At 41.3% G+C, this 17,418-nt stretch overlaps 1 protein-coding gene across 2 annotated transcripts in view; it reads right to left on the bottom strand.

Moving 5' to 3' along the window:
* Window positions 1-20: 20 nt before the first annotated feature.
* Window positions 21-17,418, bottom strand: part of sgk3 (serum/glucocorticoid regulated kinase family member 3) — a 33,135-nt gene continuing 15,737 nt past the window's right edge. For both annotated transcript variants that reach the window (XM_055928518.1, XM_055928519.1), the window contains exons 9-17: window positions 15,343-15,426; window positions 15,115-15,246; window positions 8,368-8,480; window positions 6,071-6,107; window positions 2,912-2,998; window positions 2,680-2,775; window positions 2,399-2,554; window positions 1,734-1,823; window positions 21-1,616 (exon numbers count right to left, since the gene is read on the bottom strand). In XM_055928518.1, coding sequence (XP_055784493.1) covers window positions 1,449-1,616; window positions 1,734-1,823; window positions 2,399-2,554; window positions 2,680-2,775; window positions 2,912-2,998; window positions 6,071-6,107; window positions 8,368-8,480; window positions 15,115-15,246; window positions 15,343-15,426 — 963 coding nt within the window. In that variant the 3' untranslated portion in view covers window positions 21-1,448. The remainder of the gene's footprint in view (window positions 1,617-1,733; window positions 1,824-2,398; window positions 2,555-2,679; window positions 2,776-2,911; window positions 2,999-6,070; window positions 6,108-8,367; window positions 8,481-15,114; window positions 15,247-15,342; window positions 15,427-17,418) is intronic.

Here is a 17,418-nt window from a genome sequence, read left to right as displayed (position 1 = left end):
TAAACAAGACATCGAAAACAAACTTGTTGGTTCATTTAATTATTATTTTAATGCACAGTACATCCAAGGCATTGTATTGAACAATGAGGCCTGTTGACCACACTCGTTAGTTAGAATTGGTATGAAAATCCTTGTCTGATGGTTGAGGTTTTCTGTGAGGATTTCTAAGGAATATCTGAGTGTCAATTAAGGCAAGATTATGAGCTTGTAAACTATAATACAGACAGGCAAGCAAACCACAGAAATAAATCAGATGGCGCAGCACCTGTTTGCAAAGTAAAGTCACTGGAGCCATTACAGAAAAGGTCTATATATACACACACAATGAAAATATGAACTGAAATGACCTCTGTCAACACAAGACTATATTCCGTGACCTAGTATTTCCGACTGAGAACCCCCCAATACAAATGAACAATGAACCTCTATAAATAAACCTACTACAAGCGCTTTCTAAATATACCATTAACCAGTGATCTTGTTAGGATGAACAAACTTTTGATATTGGAAGAGACAAAACAATCACTTTTAGCTGTTCTGAAAGCATATAAACGACATGTTCACTGCCATTTTATTAAATCCACAATGTCTGCTTTTAAAGTGGAACGAAAATATTTTGATTTTGAGGAAGCGCTTTCATCCCAACTCCCCACCTACATTTTGGATTTTATTTGGGGGATTCTTTTTTATTTTTTTACCCACACCAACCTGACAACACCACACTGAATGTCCTCGTTTCTTCAAACAAAGAACCAAAATGGACATGAGCCAACAACCAATACATGTGTCAAGAAAGAAAGATGGCCGACATTTCTTAAAAATATAATTTGTTATATAAATATCATTAGGTAAAAATAAAGTTTTTTGACACAGTCTGCAGCCCAAACCCTTTTCATAAGTGCTGTCTGATCACAACTTCTGCTCACTTTGGCTTTTCTCAAAATGGGTTCATCCACAATATAAATTCTTCCCTTTTATTCAAAATATTTAGGACAGGTTAAGGCAGTGTTTTTCAGTCCTGATCCTGGAGACCCACAGGGTGTGCAGGCTTTGTTCCAGCATAGCACTAACACACCTAAATACACTAATCAACAAGCTACTGGGCTGGAACAAATCCTGCATACCCTATAGATTTCCAGGACCAGGATAAAATAATACTGGGTTAAGGCCAAGGCTCTACAGTGCATCCATTTTGATCGCATATGTGCCTTAAGATCTTGCTGTGCGACATGGAATTTTTATTTAGGAGCACCAGTGCTCCTAGAATAATTAAGGATTCTAGCTTTCTTACCTCAAATATTTTTCAATGTGGTCCTACATTTCTTTGTGTGCACCTACATTTTTCATCTTAGGTGCACACGTGTAAAAAAAAAAAAAAAAAAGTTAGCGTAGAGCCCTGGTTAAGGCAATTTCCCAGAACTCTGGGGCAGGTCCTCACAGCAAGTCTTTCATAGGAAGGAGTCGTCTGAGGGGGGTGCGTAGGAGAAACCTAGGAAGGCATCATCAGCCTCCATTACACTGGCATTGACTATGGCATGTTCAGTATAGCACACAGAGTTTGGAATGGTCTCATCTGTGAATTCTGGATCAAAGTTTGTGATGTCGTAAGGAGAATTCTGCAAAACAGGAAAGAGGAAAAAACAAACATCAGTTCATTCATGCTTGTGGTCTGGTGTTGCATCTGCCGTGTGTTGCCGTACATCAGAATCACATGTAACCCTGAGAACATTTACCACATTGGGAGTGAATGGAGGTGGAACCTTTCTCTGTTCCAGGTCATCCCACTTGATCGCAGAGAAGAAGTTATGTGCTTTGATCTCATTCTGAAAAAAAGAGAATAGATATTTTTAAGTTCTAGAACAACCAAGGCAAATGTTATTACTTCATACTGATGAAAGCGATGTAATGCAATCCATCTGCCAAGAAGAAATGAACATTGCCAGACACTGCAGCTATTGAGCAACTCCTGGTCATGACAATGTTTCTCCACCAGAGAGAGTCAGATGCCATACAGCAATACATGAGTCACAGTTGTGAGACTATGAAGCATACTGCTGTGTTTCTTAAATAAATGGTAGCTTGGGATTTAGAGCACTGTAGGCTGCGGAGGGGAGAACAGCTCACAATAATGGACGAAACGGAGCAAATGGAATGGCATCAAACACCTGGAAACCATAGGTTTTATATACCAACTATTCCGCTCCCTTCACACCACGAGCCCGCTCTCTCCAAGTAAGGTGCCACCAACCTCCTGTGACTTCGAGGAAGATCAATTTATGTGTATTTAGTGAGTTTGGAGTATTTAAAAAGTCTTGGGTCACTGGAATATTTTCTAACTAAATGAGATGGGTGACATAAAACCATAAACCACTGCCATGCTGTGAGGGTCACCACTCACAAAGTCGTCTCTGGAGCCCAGTCTGTGTGTGCCGTCCTTCTCCAGTAGAGCCTGCAGGAGGGACCAGGCCGTGTTGGACGCTCCGGGACGCATCATCAGGGGTTTGTGGAGGATGTTGTCATACATCTCATGGGTGTCTCGGCTGTAGAACGGAGGCTGTGGAACAGAGGGGAGATATATGTGTGTTACTGTTAAGACAGTGTGTGATCAGGCATTATGTCAAGGGTGCATTCTGTCCGTACATATTGTGCCTGTTTTCAATGTCTACTACTGTAACTCACCAGGCCAAAGAGCATTTCATAGAGCACTGATCCTAGACACCACCAGTCCACTGTGTTGTCATATGGTTGTTTCCTCAGGACCTCTGGAGCTAGGTACTGGGGGGAGGAGAAAGTTAAATAAATTAGCAATGACAGGCCTTTTCAGTCTCAATCCAGAACAGTGGTCCAGAGATTAAAACAGGTTATTATGCCTTATTACATACGCTGTCCTGGAAAACATGTTCAACATTACCTCAGGTGTCCCACAAAATGTGCTTGTCGTCTCGGCTTGGGAAATGCCTTCCTTGCACAATCCGAAGTCCGTCAAAACTATATGTCCCTTTAAAGAAGGGGAGTCAGGGACAATTTTAGACAGTGTTTGCCACCATTATCCTCAGTCAGAACATATATTTTCTTTGTGGAATTTTGGCCAGACTCTAAGGACACTCGCAATTTCCTCAGTCTCAATAAGGCCAGTCAGGAAACGCATTAGTTAAACATAATCAAATCACAAACGTTCCTCTTCTAAACTGAAAATGACACTGCCGTTCGTGTGAGATGTGTTAGCTGGTGAACGGTTAGGCTTCACCACAGACACTTGCTTTCTTTATAACTTGTTGGATTGGTTAGTTTGAGACATTCATCTAATCATTTTTTCCACTGACTAAACTCAGCAGAAAAAAAACGTCCCTTTTCAGGACCCTGGCTTTCAAAGATAATTTGTAAAATGCCAAATAACTTCACAGATCTTCATTGGTGAAGGGTTTAAACACTGTTTCCCATGCTTGTTCCATAAACAACCATAAACAAATAATGAACATGCACCTGTGGAACGGTCGTTAAGACACTAACAGCTTACAGACAGTAGGCAATTAAGGTCACAGTTATGAAAACTTAGGACACTAAAGAGGCCTTTCTGCTGACTCTGAAAAACACCAAAAGAAAGATGCCCAGGGGCCCTGCTCATCTGCGTGAACGTGCCTTAGTCATGCTGCAAGGAGGTATGAGGACCGCAGATGTGGCCAGGGTAATAAATTGCAATGTCCGTACTGTGACAGCGCTACAGGGAGACAGGACGGACAGCTGATCATCCTCGCAGTGGCAGACCACGTGTAACAACAATTGCACATGATCGGTACATCTGAACATCACACCTGCGAGACAGGTACAGGATAGCAACAACTGCCCGAGTTACACCAGGAACGCCGTTCCCTCCACCAGTGCTTAGACTGTCCGCAATAGGCTGAGAGAGTCTGGACTGAGGGCTTGTAGGCCTGTTGTAAGGCATGTCCTCACCAGACATCACCGTCAACAACGTCGCCTATGGGCACAAACCCACCGTCGCTGGACTAGACCGGACTGGCAAAAAGTGCTCTTCACTGACGAGTCACGGTTTTGTCTCACCATGGGTGATAGTCAGATTCGCGTTTATCTTCGAAAGAATGAGCGTTACACCGAGGCTTGTACTCTAGAGCGGGATCGATTGTGAGGTGGAGGGTCCGTCATGGTCTTGGGCGGTGTGTCACAGCATCATCGGACTGAGCTTGTTGTCATTGCAGGCAATCTCAACGCTGTGCATTACAGGGAAGACATCCTCCACTCTCATGTGGTACCCTTCCTGCAGGCTCATCCTGACATGACCCTCCAGCATGACAATTCCACCAGCCATACAGCCCCCCTCCCCTTTGTTCAGGGACACATTATTCCATTTCTGTTAGTTACATATCTGTGGATCTTGTTCATACAAATATTTACACATGATAAGTTTGCTGAAAATACACGCAGTTGACAGTGTGAGGACGTTTATTTTTTTGCTGAGTTTAGTAGTAAACACTGAAACATTTTAACTACAAAAATATAAAAACAATTTCAAAGATTTTACAAAGTTAGTTCATCTAAAGAAATCAGTAAATTGAAAAAAAATATTAGGCCCTAATCTATGGATTTTACACGACTGGGAATACAGATATGCATCTGTTGGTCCCAGATTTAAAAAAAAAGTTAAGGTAGGGGCGTGGATCAGAAAACCAGTCAGTATCTGGTGTGACCACCATTTGCCTCATGCAGAGCAACGCATCTCCTTCGCATAGAGTTGATCAGGCTGTTGATTGTGGTCTGTGGAATGTTGTCCCACTCCTTTTCAATGGCTGTGTGAAGTTGTTGGATATCAAATACATTTTTATTTGTCACATGTACCGAATACAACAGGTGTAGTAGCACTTACAAGCCCTTAACCAACAATGCAGTTCAAGAAATAGAGTTAAGAAAATATTTACTAAATAAAGTAAAAAATAAAATAAAAACAAAATAACAATAACGAGGCTATATACAGGGGGTACCAGTACGGAGTCAATGTGCGGGGGTACAGGATATTGGCACAAACTGGAACACGCCGTCTTACAAGTTGAGCCAAAGCATCCAAAACATTTTCAATGGGTGACATGTCTGGTGAGTATGCAGGCCATGGAATAAATGGGACATTTTCAGCTTCCAGGAGTTGAGTACAGATCCTTGCGACATGGGGCTGTGCATTATCATGCTGAAACATGAGGTGATGGCGAAGGATGAATGGCACAATGGGCCTCAGTATCTCGTCACGGTTTCTCTGTGCATTCAAATTGCCATCGACAAAATCCAATTGTGTTTGTTGTCCGTAGCTTATGCCTACCCATACCATAACCCCGCTGCCACCACATGGCACTCTGTTCACAATGTTGACATCAGCAAACCGCCTGCCCACATGACACATTACTGGCAAATTCTCTTAAATAACATTAGAGGTGGTTTATGGTAGAGAAATTAAATTCTCTGTGGACATTCCTGCAGTCAGCATGCAAATTGTACACTCCCTCAAAAATTGAGACCTTTGTGGCATTGTGTTGTGTGACAAAACTGCACATTTTAGAATGGCCTTTTATTGTCCCCAGCACAAGGTGCGCCTGTGTAATGATCATGCTGTTTAATCAGCTTCTTGATATGCCACAACTATCAGGTGGATGGATTATCTTGGCAAAGGAGAAACGCACACTAACAGTGATGTAAACAAATGTGTGCGCACACATTTTGAGAGAGATAAGCTTTTTGTGCATATGGAACATTTCTGGGATCTTTTATTTCAGCTCATGAAAACATGTTGCGTTGATATTTTTTTTTCAGTGTAGTAAAGGCTAAACTAAAGTAAACACTTTCCTTGAGGTTAAACTGATATGCAGAATTATTTTGGGTAATGTTAAAATACCAGGTAGACTACATTCATGGGAGGAGGATTTCAGTTGTCAAGAAACATTTGTGCGAAGGCAGTTGTTAAGCAAAAAGATTGCTAATGTAGTTTTGATTGAGTACAACCCTAAGCTACTCCACATATAAAACAGATTACTTACGCACTGCAAATGAGTTAGGATGTCACACTTACTTCAAAGTCGAGAAGGATATTTTCTGGTTTCAAGTCTCTGTGAAAAAACAAAACATGAACATTATCCAAAGTTGTTGTTATTGGATAATAGAACTGTGCTTAATGGATTACAAGAGCTATTATCTTCCTACTTATGGGTAAGTGGCCAACTGAAGAGCAACAGAGGATATCAAAACAATCAAGAGAGGTTTCTTTAATCCTAGCGATTTGCATCCAGTTGATATCAATGTACACGAGTCACTGAACCAGCATTACACTAAACCGGGGTGGCAGGTAGCATAGTGGTTAGAGCGTTGGGCCAGTAACCAAAAGGTTTCTGGATCGAATCCCAGAGCTGACAAGGTAAACATCTGTCGTTCTGCCCCTGAACAAGGCAGTTAACCCACTGTTCCCCAGTAGGCCGTCATTGTAAATAAGAATTTGTTCTTAACTGACTTGCCTAGTTAAATAAAGGTTACACAAACTGAAACAACAGGTAAAGTGGATGGCTTGAGGGACTATGGGGACAGACCCATGTTGAGGGAAAATTGCCTTCACATGTTTTTATTTAACTAGGCAAGTCAATTAAGAAGAAATTCTTGTTTACAATGACGGCCTACCAAGAGGCAAAAGGCCTCCTGTAGGGACGAGGATTAAACATTTAAATGTGGGACAAAAACACACATCACGACAAGAGACACCACCACACTACATACAGAGAGACCTAAGACAACATGGTAGCAGCACAAACATGCGTTACGTTCCCCAGCTCAAACAGAATGGAAACTAACAGTCACAACAACCAAAACTTTCCCGCTAACAAGATGGCAACCAGCACAGGTGTAACACATACTGACAAATGAGGTGACACCAATCAGTGCGCCCTACATACTAAAGTCCGACCTCAAAAAACATAAAATGGAAAAACTAAAACCTGTAGCACATGGTACAAACATTGTTAGGCACAGACAACAGCACAAAGGGCAAAAAAGGTAGAGAACAATACATGTCAGTTAATGAACGACTATACACGTGCTGCAACCGTGACAGCAGTGACATTGGACTTAACGAACATTACTACAGCTGACCGCTTGAAAAAGGAACACTTCAAATATTCAAAGAGGGGAGATGTGTGTTGCATTCATTGCTCATTCAGGATAGTTCACGTGGAAACTGTTTCACAACATAGGAAACCTTAGAATGTGTCTAACATTCAAATCAAATCTTATTGGTCACATACACATATTTAGCAGATGTTATTACATTTAGCAGATGTTATTGGGGACCAAGGTGTAACAAAATGCTTGTGTTCCTAGCTGCAACAGTGCAGTACTATCTAACAATACACACATCTAAAATAATGGAATTAAGAAATATTAGGACGAGCAATGTCGGAGTGGCACTGACTAAAATACAGTAGAATAGAGTACAGTATATACATGTGAAATTAGTATAACAGTAGTGGCTAGTGTTCTATTCTTAAAGTGACCAGTGATTCCAAGTCTATGTACATACATCGGGCAGCAGACTCTAAGGTGCAGGTTTGAGTAACCGGGTGGTAGCTGGCTCAGGATGGCATTCACTCTCTACTACAGACCTCCAGCCAACTGGTGTACCAGAGCCAAGACAACCAGCCAGCCTATCCACATGGGTGACTCACTTATCCAATACAGCCTTTGCCACTGACTGGATTTGAACCTGGGACTCCTGCACACCTCAAGATTGGGTTTGCCTGTTGAGCCAAAGCCCATGCTCAGGCAAGGTTACTCATCAAACACGCATACACTGAGTATACCAAACATTAGGAACACCGTCCTAATATTGAGTTTGCCCTCAGAAGAGCCTCAATTCTTCAGGGCATGGACTCTACATGGTGTTTTGATTGCGTTCCACAGGGTTGCTGGCCCATGTTGACTCCAATGCTTCCCACAGTTGTGTCAAGTTGGCTGGATGTTCTTTGGGTGGTGGACCATTCTTAATACACACGGGAAACTGTTGAACGTGAAAAACCCAGCAGCGTTGCAGTTCTTGACACAAACCTTTGCGCCTGGCACCTACTACGATACCCCGTTCAAAGGCACTTAAATCCTTTGTCTTGCCCATTCACACTCAATGGCACACATACCCAATCCATGTCTCAAGGTTTAAAGATCCTTCTTTAACCTGTCTCCTCCCCTTCATCTACACTGATTGAAGTAGATTTAACAAGTGACATCAATAAGGGATCATAGCCGTCACCTGGATTCACTTGGTCAGTCGATATAATAGAAAGAGCAGGTGTTCTTAATGTTTTGTATACATACACGCAATCCATGTACCTGTAAACTATGTTGAGAGAATGCAGATAGCCCAGTGCGCTTGCCATTTCTGCGATGTAGAACTTGGCTCTGGGTTCTGGAAAGGTCCGTTCTTTTTGAAGATGGAAGAAAAGCTGGAATGATAGAATACAGCCACAGTGCCAGTGAGACATCACAGAAGAATAAAGGTAACTGCCAAAATAAAGGAAACGTCAACGTAAAATGTCTTAATAGGGTGTTGTGCCACCAGAACAGCTTCCATGTGCCTTGGCATAGATTCGGCAAGTGTCTGGAACTCTATTGGAGGGATATGACACCATTCCTACACGAGAAATTCCATAATTTGGAGTTTTGTTCATGGCGGTGGAAAACGCAGTTTCAGTTGGGTTGAGATCTGGTGACTGACACACACACCCTTTAAACCCCCTATGCTCCTTTGAGACCTCTTTCAAAGTCACTGAGATCTCCTCTTCTAGCCATGGTAGCCAAAATAATGCGCAACTGGGCATTTTTATACATGACCCTAAGCACGATAGGATGTGTTAATTGCTTAATTAACTCAGGAACCACACCTGTGTGGAAGCACCTGCTTTCAATAGACTTTGTATCCCTCATTTACTGAAGTGTTTCCTTTATTTTGGCAGTTTATTTTGGCAGTACATCATAATAAACTAATGGACATGGTAAGAGTATGGTGTGATATTTAGCCCAGGTTGCTAACAACAATTGTAGCCGAGTCATGACACAGAGCCGTGGGTCAAACTTCCTGCCCCGTCTGCAAATTCCACATCACAATTACAATTGACTCAAGCAGCACGTTGAGGGGATGAACTATGAGATTAGTCTCTGCGCCCTGGAAAACTGGAAAGGCAACACAGATTCAGTGGTTTCGGAGGAGATATTGAGCCTAGTTCCCCCAAGCTAAAGCACATACTGATGACAACAATAATGAAAGGAGTTAGCTAAAGCACATAGCCTGATCCCAGATTTGTAGGCTAAGGGAAATCCATAGACCTCAGTAGCTTTTTTGTAGATATCTATAATATTTTAATACTGTCAAAATATTTATAAAGACTGGCCATTATACCAAGGTTAGAGAAACATTACAAACCTTCAATCATCCTGTCAATCACTCTTGGTTTTGGCTCTTTCTGACAGTCCCAGAATGGCATAAAAATGCTAATAAATATTTTTATAGGAGTTACATTGGCCAACGTTGCACTAATGGCCAGGATGTGCTTATTCAAATGTGGAAATTCAGCTCTCACCAACTACATTGCACAGTTCATTTTATTGAAAAGGAAGCTTTGAAATGTATGGGTTTTTTAACACTTAAATGGTAGATTGGGAGTGGGTCACAGCTGATTCTTTTTGAATAGTGTAGAAAATAAACAGACTATAAACTCTATGTAAATGTTTACAGTTTACTGTCAACATTGGGATAGGGGTAAGCAGCATATCCTGGATCAGCATTAAGTGGTTACGTCTACCTTGAGTTATGTTCTTTGTACCACTGGACATAAGAAATGTCTTCAGCCAAAGTTGAATAACACTGCTTCTTTATGATTAAAAACCAGGCTGTTTTGTTAGCACCAAGAGTTGTAACCGGTTCAGGGAACAGAACCGAAAACCGGGAAAATAACAGATTAGAGGAACAGAATCCAAACGGAATGATCTATACTGTTCTGGAACAGAACCATTATTTTAAAAGCATGGGAACCGGTTAATAACGTTATTTTACATTCCGGACATTTTTTTTCCAGTCTCCCAAAAAAATTACAACAAACCAGTCTCCCAAAAAAATTACAACAAAGCTCCTATGCACTTTGTCCCTCAGAAACGTATTCCAGTGTCTGCCTGCCAGCTGGAAATCTTTGCCAGTAGGTGTAATTTGTAAGTCGCTCTGGATAAGAGCGTCTGCTAAATGACTTAAATGTAAATGTAAATGTGTGCGTAGGCTACCTGCCCCTCCCCTCTGAAGCATAGGTTACTATAGCCTACTGACAACTTTACATAGGTTACTATAGCCTACTGACAACTTTACATAGGTTACTGTAGCCTACTGACGACGTTACATACAGTGGGCTCCAAAATTACTGGCAACCTTAACTGGCAATGCACAAACAATACTTTAAAAAATATAAACACTACCGGTCAAAAGTTTTAGAACACCTACTCATTCGAGGGTTTTTCTTTTTTTAAACTATTTTCTACATTGTAGAATAATAGAGAATACATCAAAACTATGAAATAACGTAGTAACCAAAATGTTATATTTGAGATTCTTCATATATCCACCCTTTGCCTTCATGTCAGCTTTGCACATTCTTGGCATTCTCTCAACCAGCTTCATGAGGTAGTCATCTGGAATGCATTTCAATTAACAGGTGTGCCTTCTTAAAAGTGAATTTGTGGAATTTCTTTCCTCCTCAATGTGTTTGAGCCAATAAGTTGTGTTGTGAGGGTAAAAGACCAAGTCCATATTATGGCAAGAACAGCTCAAATAAGCAAAGAGAAACGACAATCAATCATTACTTTAAGACATGAAGGTCAGTCAATACGGAACATTTCAAGAACTTTGAAAGTTTCTTCAAGTGCAGTCGCAAAAACCATGAAGCGCCATGATGAAACTGGCTCTCATGAGGACCGCCACGGGAGAGGAAGACCCAGAGTTACCTCTGCTGCAGAGGATAAGTTCATTAGAGTTACCATCCTCAGAAATTGCAGCTCAAATAACTGCTTCACAGAGTTCAAGTAACAGACACATCTCAACATCAACTGTTCAGAGGAGACTGCGTGAATCAGGCCTTCATGGTCAAATTGCTTAAAAAAAAAACACTACTGAGGGACACCAATAATAAGAAGAGACTTGCTTGGGCCAAGAAACACGAGCGATGAAAATTTGTCCTTTGGTCTGGAGTCCAAATTGAAGATTTTTAGTTCCAACCGCCGTGTCTGTGAGATGCGTGTGGGTAAAACGGGTGATCTCCCTGTGTGTATTTTCCACCGTAAAGCATGGAGGAGGTGTTATGGTGATGGGGTGCTTTGATGGTGATACAGTCTGTGATTTATTTAGAATTCAAGGCACACTTAACCAGCATTCTGCAGCGATATGCCCTCCCATCTGGTTTAGTTTGGGGCTATCATTGGTTTTTCAACAGGACACTGACCCAGCACACCTCCAGGCTGTATAAGGGCTATTTTACCAAGGAGAGTGATGGAGTGCTGCATCAGATGACCTGGCATCCACAATCCCCCAATCTCAACCAAATTAGATGGTTTGGGATGAGTCGGACCGCAGAGTGAAGGAAAAGCAGCTAACAAGTGCGCAGCATATATGGGAACTCCTTCAAGACTATTGGAAAAGCATTCCAGTTGAAGCTGGTTGAGAGAGAACTCCTTCAAGACTATTGGAAAAGCATTCCAGTTGAAGCTGGTTGAGAGAATGCCAAAAGTATGCAAAACTGACCCAGCACACCTCCAGGCAAAGGGTGGCTATTTGAAGAATCTCAAATATATTTTGATTTGTTTAACATGTTTTTGGATACTACATGATTCCATGTTATTTCATAGTTTTGCTGTCTTCACTATTATTCTACAATGTAGAAAATAGTAAAAAATTAAGAAAAACCATTGAATGAGAAGGTGTTCTAAAACTTTTGACGGGTAGTGTAATTATAGAGATAAACTCAAAATACCAACATGTGAGAAATACTGTACCGGTACTTATTTAATGTTTCATTGGAACCAACCAAAATCATACAATTATTTAATACAAAATAAATTTTACCAAAATCAAGGTTTCATAAGTATTGGCACTCCTCATTTAGTACTTAGTGCAACCACCTCTGGAAAGGATAACAGCATGGAGTCTTATCCTGTAATGTTTGACAAGGTTAAAGAACACATTTGGAGGGATTTTGGACCATTCCTCTATGCAGATCCTTTCAAGATCCTTCATATTCTTGAGTTTACGTTTATCAACTTCCCTCTTCAACTTAGCCCATAGGTTTTCGATTGGATTGAGGTCCGGCAACTGAGATAGCCATAGTGGAACATTGATTTTGTTGTCACAGAACCATTTGTGTGTGGATCTTGAGGTATGTTTTGGGTCATTGTCTTGTTGGAAAGTCCACCTATGGCCAAGTCCCAGCTTTCTGGCAGAAGCAATCAGATTGTCAGCCAAAATTGCCTGATACTTGGTGGAATTCATTATGCCATCAATCTTAACCAGTGCCCCTGGACCTCTGGAATTAAAACAGCCCCAAAACATCACTGACCCACCACCATATTTCACCGTGGGTATGATGTGCTTCTTCTTGTATACATCTCTGTTTCGACGCCAAACACGCCATTGCTGTATCTGACCAAAACGTTCAGTTTTGGTTTTATCTGACCAGAGCACCTTCTTTCAGTCATAATTTAAATGACTTTTGGCAAACTCCAAGAGCTTGCGTCTGTGTCTTGGGGTCAGAAAGGGCTTTCTTCTGGCAACCCTTCCAAAGAGCCTATGGTTGTGGAGGTGGCATCTAAATGGTGCTTTTTGAAACCTGGTGACCCCAAGACGGTGACCCCAGACGCCACCAAGGTCTGCAATTCTTTCACAGTGATTCTTGGGGATTGTGTTGCTTCTCTCACCATCCTCCTCCCTATCCTGGGGGGCAAAATGAATGTGTCCTCTACCCGTGAGGTTTTCAACTGTTCCATATCTTTTGATTTTTTAAATAATTGCCCTAACAGTGCTCAGTGGTATATTCAATCGTTTGTGTTTGTTCTTGTAGCCATTCCCAGATTTATGAAGGTCTACAACCATCTGTCTCTTTTGAACAGCCAGTTCTTTTGTTTCCTTCATGGTGTTGGATGACAAAGGGATATTGCATGCGTGTTACCTAATTTTTATACCCTAGTGAAACAGGAAGTGATGTAATGGCTCAATATAGTTCCTTAAGACTTAGTTCCTTCCACTTAAATAAGTGGAATTTAATTTAATTTAATTTTGGTAGAGGTTATTTACAATAATCTTTAAGGGTGCCATTAATTGTGAAACCTTGATTTGGACGACACTGATTTTTTATTAACTCAATAAATGATTTTGATGGGTTCCATGGAAACATTAATAAAGTACAGTATTTCTCACGTTGGTATTTTGAGTTTCTCTCTATAATTATATTGTTTATATTTTTTTAAGTATTGTTTGTGCATTGCCAGTCAGGGGTGCCAGTAATTTTGGAGCCCAATGTAGGTTACGCTAGCCTACTGACAATGTTACAAGCATGATTCAGAAATTAGGGAGAGATGTTTAAAATAATAGATTCACTTTTTTTAATGCTAGTTAAGACTACAATAGTTGAAAAAGAAAAGGAGAGCCTCACACTCTAGGAGCTCAGATGCAATCATTTTATAACTGACATTGACAGACAAGCCGCCTTCATCAGGGTATAATGACAAACACTGCGGGTCACTAGATTAAATACTTCGAAAGGACACAGACAGGTGTCTGTAATAACGGCCAGGTGTGGCTTGATATCATTGGTTGATTTACAGATAAATAGAACTTATAAAAAGCACGAATGAATAGCATACGATCATAGATACAATTTGGCTACATAGGCCAACAAACACTTACAATGGATAGCAAAAACACACTAATCACGAGAATGGCTTCAGATCAAAGGCTATGTTGAGACCGACGGGAGCAAGGGTCTTTAAATTAAAGATCCAGGCAGCCTCTCGTTTTAACAATAAATTGTCACGGTCACCCCTCTCCAAGGGAGGGTGATGTGTTTGATGCTGATATAGCGAAGGGACGAAATAGAGTGGTTCGCTTCCAAAAAGTGGGCTGCAACTGGGTACATCAAATTTTTGCAACTAATGGTGCTACGATGCTCAGAGATTCTTACTTTTAATTTGCGCTTCGTATTACACACATCATTTGTTACCACAAGGACAAGTTATAAGATAAATAACTGCCTTAGCGGAGCACGTGATAACACCTTTGATTGGGATCGGTTTCCCTGTTTGAGGGTGTTTGAAGGATCTACATCTACAACACAGCCATTACACTTGTAGTTTCCATCCGGTAGAGTTGGAAATAGACGTTGTCTGGGGGTATTTTGGGGTGGTAAATCAGAGTTTACCAATTGATCACTGAAATTTCTGCCCGACGAGATACAATAGTTATCACGTTTCACATTGGATTTATTAACTACAAAAAGGTTAAACATGTTTAAGTTCTAGTGCTGCTCTGCACACACAAGTTTGTTAGGTAGTTGCTAGCTAACTAACAAGCTTGTGTGTGCAGAACAGCACTAGAACTAGCTCTGGTCCACGGCTAAACAAACTCGGAAGTTCAAAGTTCATCCATAGAAGCCACTCCTCCATTGGTATAATTATGTGGGCCTAATTCCGATAATGCATGTCATAACAAGATGCCCATCAAGGCAAGCTTCCTCCAACCTCTCTCCACATCTGAAAAAAGAAATAAAAATGATTTCAGAGGTTCAAAAACTAACGATATAAACCGTTACTTTCTTTTGGTTACGAAACGGTTCGGAACTTTATTTTCCTGGTCAGAACTGTAGAACGAAATGATTGGAAAATAATTTTGGTTCCAACCCCTGGCCAGCACCACTGGGACTCAGGTCAGGGGTCATATCCCAGGGACCTTTTCAGCAGGTTTCCGGTGTTGTATTATTCTGAGTTTCCCTCCTTGAGCTCAGTGACTCAACACGGTGGGTCTCCATTATTCATAGGAGTGAAACTACTCACTTCTCCCCCGTTGACGAAATCCAAGACGAAGTACAACTTGTCTGTCGTCTGGAAAGAATAATGCAAGCCGACCAGGAATGGGTGTTTTACATTCTTCAGTAGCACGTTGCGCTCCGCCATGATGTGTTTTTGCTGGTGGAAACAGGAGAAATGGTATTGGTGGGGTGAACATAGAAATAACGTACCCAACATTGAGAAACAGAGTAATAACACTTCAGAATAAATTACCTCTCTCCTGTTGAGAATGACCCTTTTCTGCAGGACCTTGATTGCGTAATACTTCCCGTCCAGTTTCCGTTTTGCAAGGAGAACCTTCATGTGGGAGAGAATATAAAAGTATGGTGTTCAATTGTTGTTAAAACCCCTCAGTTACCACATCAGGGACAATACAGTTCCAACAAAGAGGCAGTGAAATTACAGAACTGTAAGACTATCACTTCCCAAATGGAAAGGCCATCTACTGATAGACAAAGAAGTAAAACAGTATTCCTTACCACACTGGTAAGAGCAAACAAAAACAATGTCATTGTTTGTGTTGCTGTGGAGTTTCTCTTCACAGTGAACTACTTTAAGACAAAAGCAATGCTAATTTTGGCACTTTTTGTTGATTTTGTCTAGTTTTATTCATTTTGACTAAAATATAATTAAGGTCTTAGTCACATTGTCATTTGAATAATGATTTAATCTAGTTATTGTCAAAATGACACAGTTGGCCATTTTAGTCAACTAAATGCCTTACATTTAGTCACATTACATTTGTATTGCCTCAAACTATAGTAAACATAAATCACTGGCTTCCATGTCCACAAACATAAATAGTCTTGTCCAACCAACATATTTTTCTGCATAACATCGTATTCTTTTCCCAACAACAGTGCATTCGGAAAGTGTTCATACTCCTTCCCTTTATCCACATTGTTACGTTACATCCTTACTCTAAAATGGATGAAAGAAAACATTTTCCTCATCAATCTACACACAATACCTCAATGACAAAGGCACAATAGGTTTAGACATTTTACCGAATGTATTAAAAATATAAAACAGAAATACCTTATTTACATAAGTAAATTTGGTATAATACTCAAAATTGAGCTCAGGTGCATCCTGTTTCCATTGATCATCCTTGAGATGTTTCTACAACTTGATTGGAGTTCACCTGTGGTATATTCAATTGATTGGACATGATTTGGAAAGGCACACACCTGTCTATATAAGGTCCCACAGTTGATATTGCATGTCAGAGCAAAAACCAAGCCATGAGGTCAAAGGAATTGTCCGTAGAGCTCTGAGACAGGATTGTGTTGAGGCACAGATCTGGGGAAGGGTGCAAAAAGAGTTCTGCAGCATTGAAGGTCCCCAAGAACACAGTGGCGTACATCATTCTAAAATGGAAGAAGTTTGGAACCACCAAAGACTCATCCTAAAGCTGGCCGCCCAGACAATTGGGGAAGGGTCTCGGTCAAGGAGGTGACCAAGAACCCGATAATCACTGACAGAGCTCCAGAGTTCCTCTGTGGAGATGAGAGAACCTTCCAGAAAGACAACCATCTCTGCAGCACTCCACCAATCAGGCCTTTATGGTAGAGTGGCCAGACAGAAGCCACTCCTCAGTAAAAGGCACATGACAGCCTGCTTGGAGTTTGCCAAAAGTCACCTAAAGGACTCTCAGACCATGTTAAACAAGATTATCTGGTCTGATGAAACAAAGATTGAATTCTTTGGCCTGAATGTCAAGCGTCACGTCTGGAGGAAACATGGCACCAACGGTGAAGATTGTTGGTGGCAGCATCATGCTGTGGGGATGTTTTTCAGCGGCAGGGACTGGGAGACTAGTCAGGATCAAGAGAAAGATGAACGGAGCAAGGTGCCGAGAGATCCTTGATGAAAACCTGCTCCAGAGTGCTCAGGACCTCAGACTGGGGGCGAAGGTTCACCTTCCAACAGGACAACAACCCTAAGCACACAGCCAAGACAACTCAGGAGTGGGTTCGGGACAAGTCTCTGAAATGTCCTTGAGTGGCCCAGCCAGAGCCTGGACTTGAACCCGATCGAACATCGCTGGAGAGACCTAAAAATACCTGTGCAGCGACGCTCCCCATCGAACCTGACAGAGCTTGAGAGGAACTGCAGAGAAGAATGGGAGAAACTCCCCAAATACAGGTGTGCCAAGCTTGTAGCGTCATACCCAAGAAGAATTGAGGCTGTCATTGCTGCCAATGGTGCTTCAACAAAGTACTGAGAAAAGGGTCTGAATACTTACAGTAATAGTCCAAAGTTTGGACACACCCACTCATTCAAGGA

This window comes from Salvelinus fontinalis, chromosome 7 (assembly GCF_029448725.1).
Source record: "Salvelinus fontinalis isolate EN_2023a chromosome 7, ASM2944872v1, whole genome shotgun sequence".
In the NCBI taxonomy this organism is placed as follows: Eukaryota; Metazoa; Chordata; class Actinopteri; order Salmoniformes; family Salmonidae; genus Salvelinus; species Salvelinus fontinalis.
This window is presented reverse-complemented; position numbering and strand designations above follow the sequence as displayed.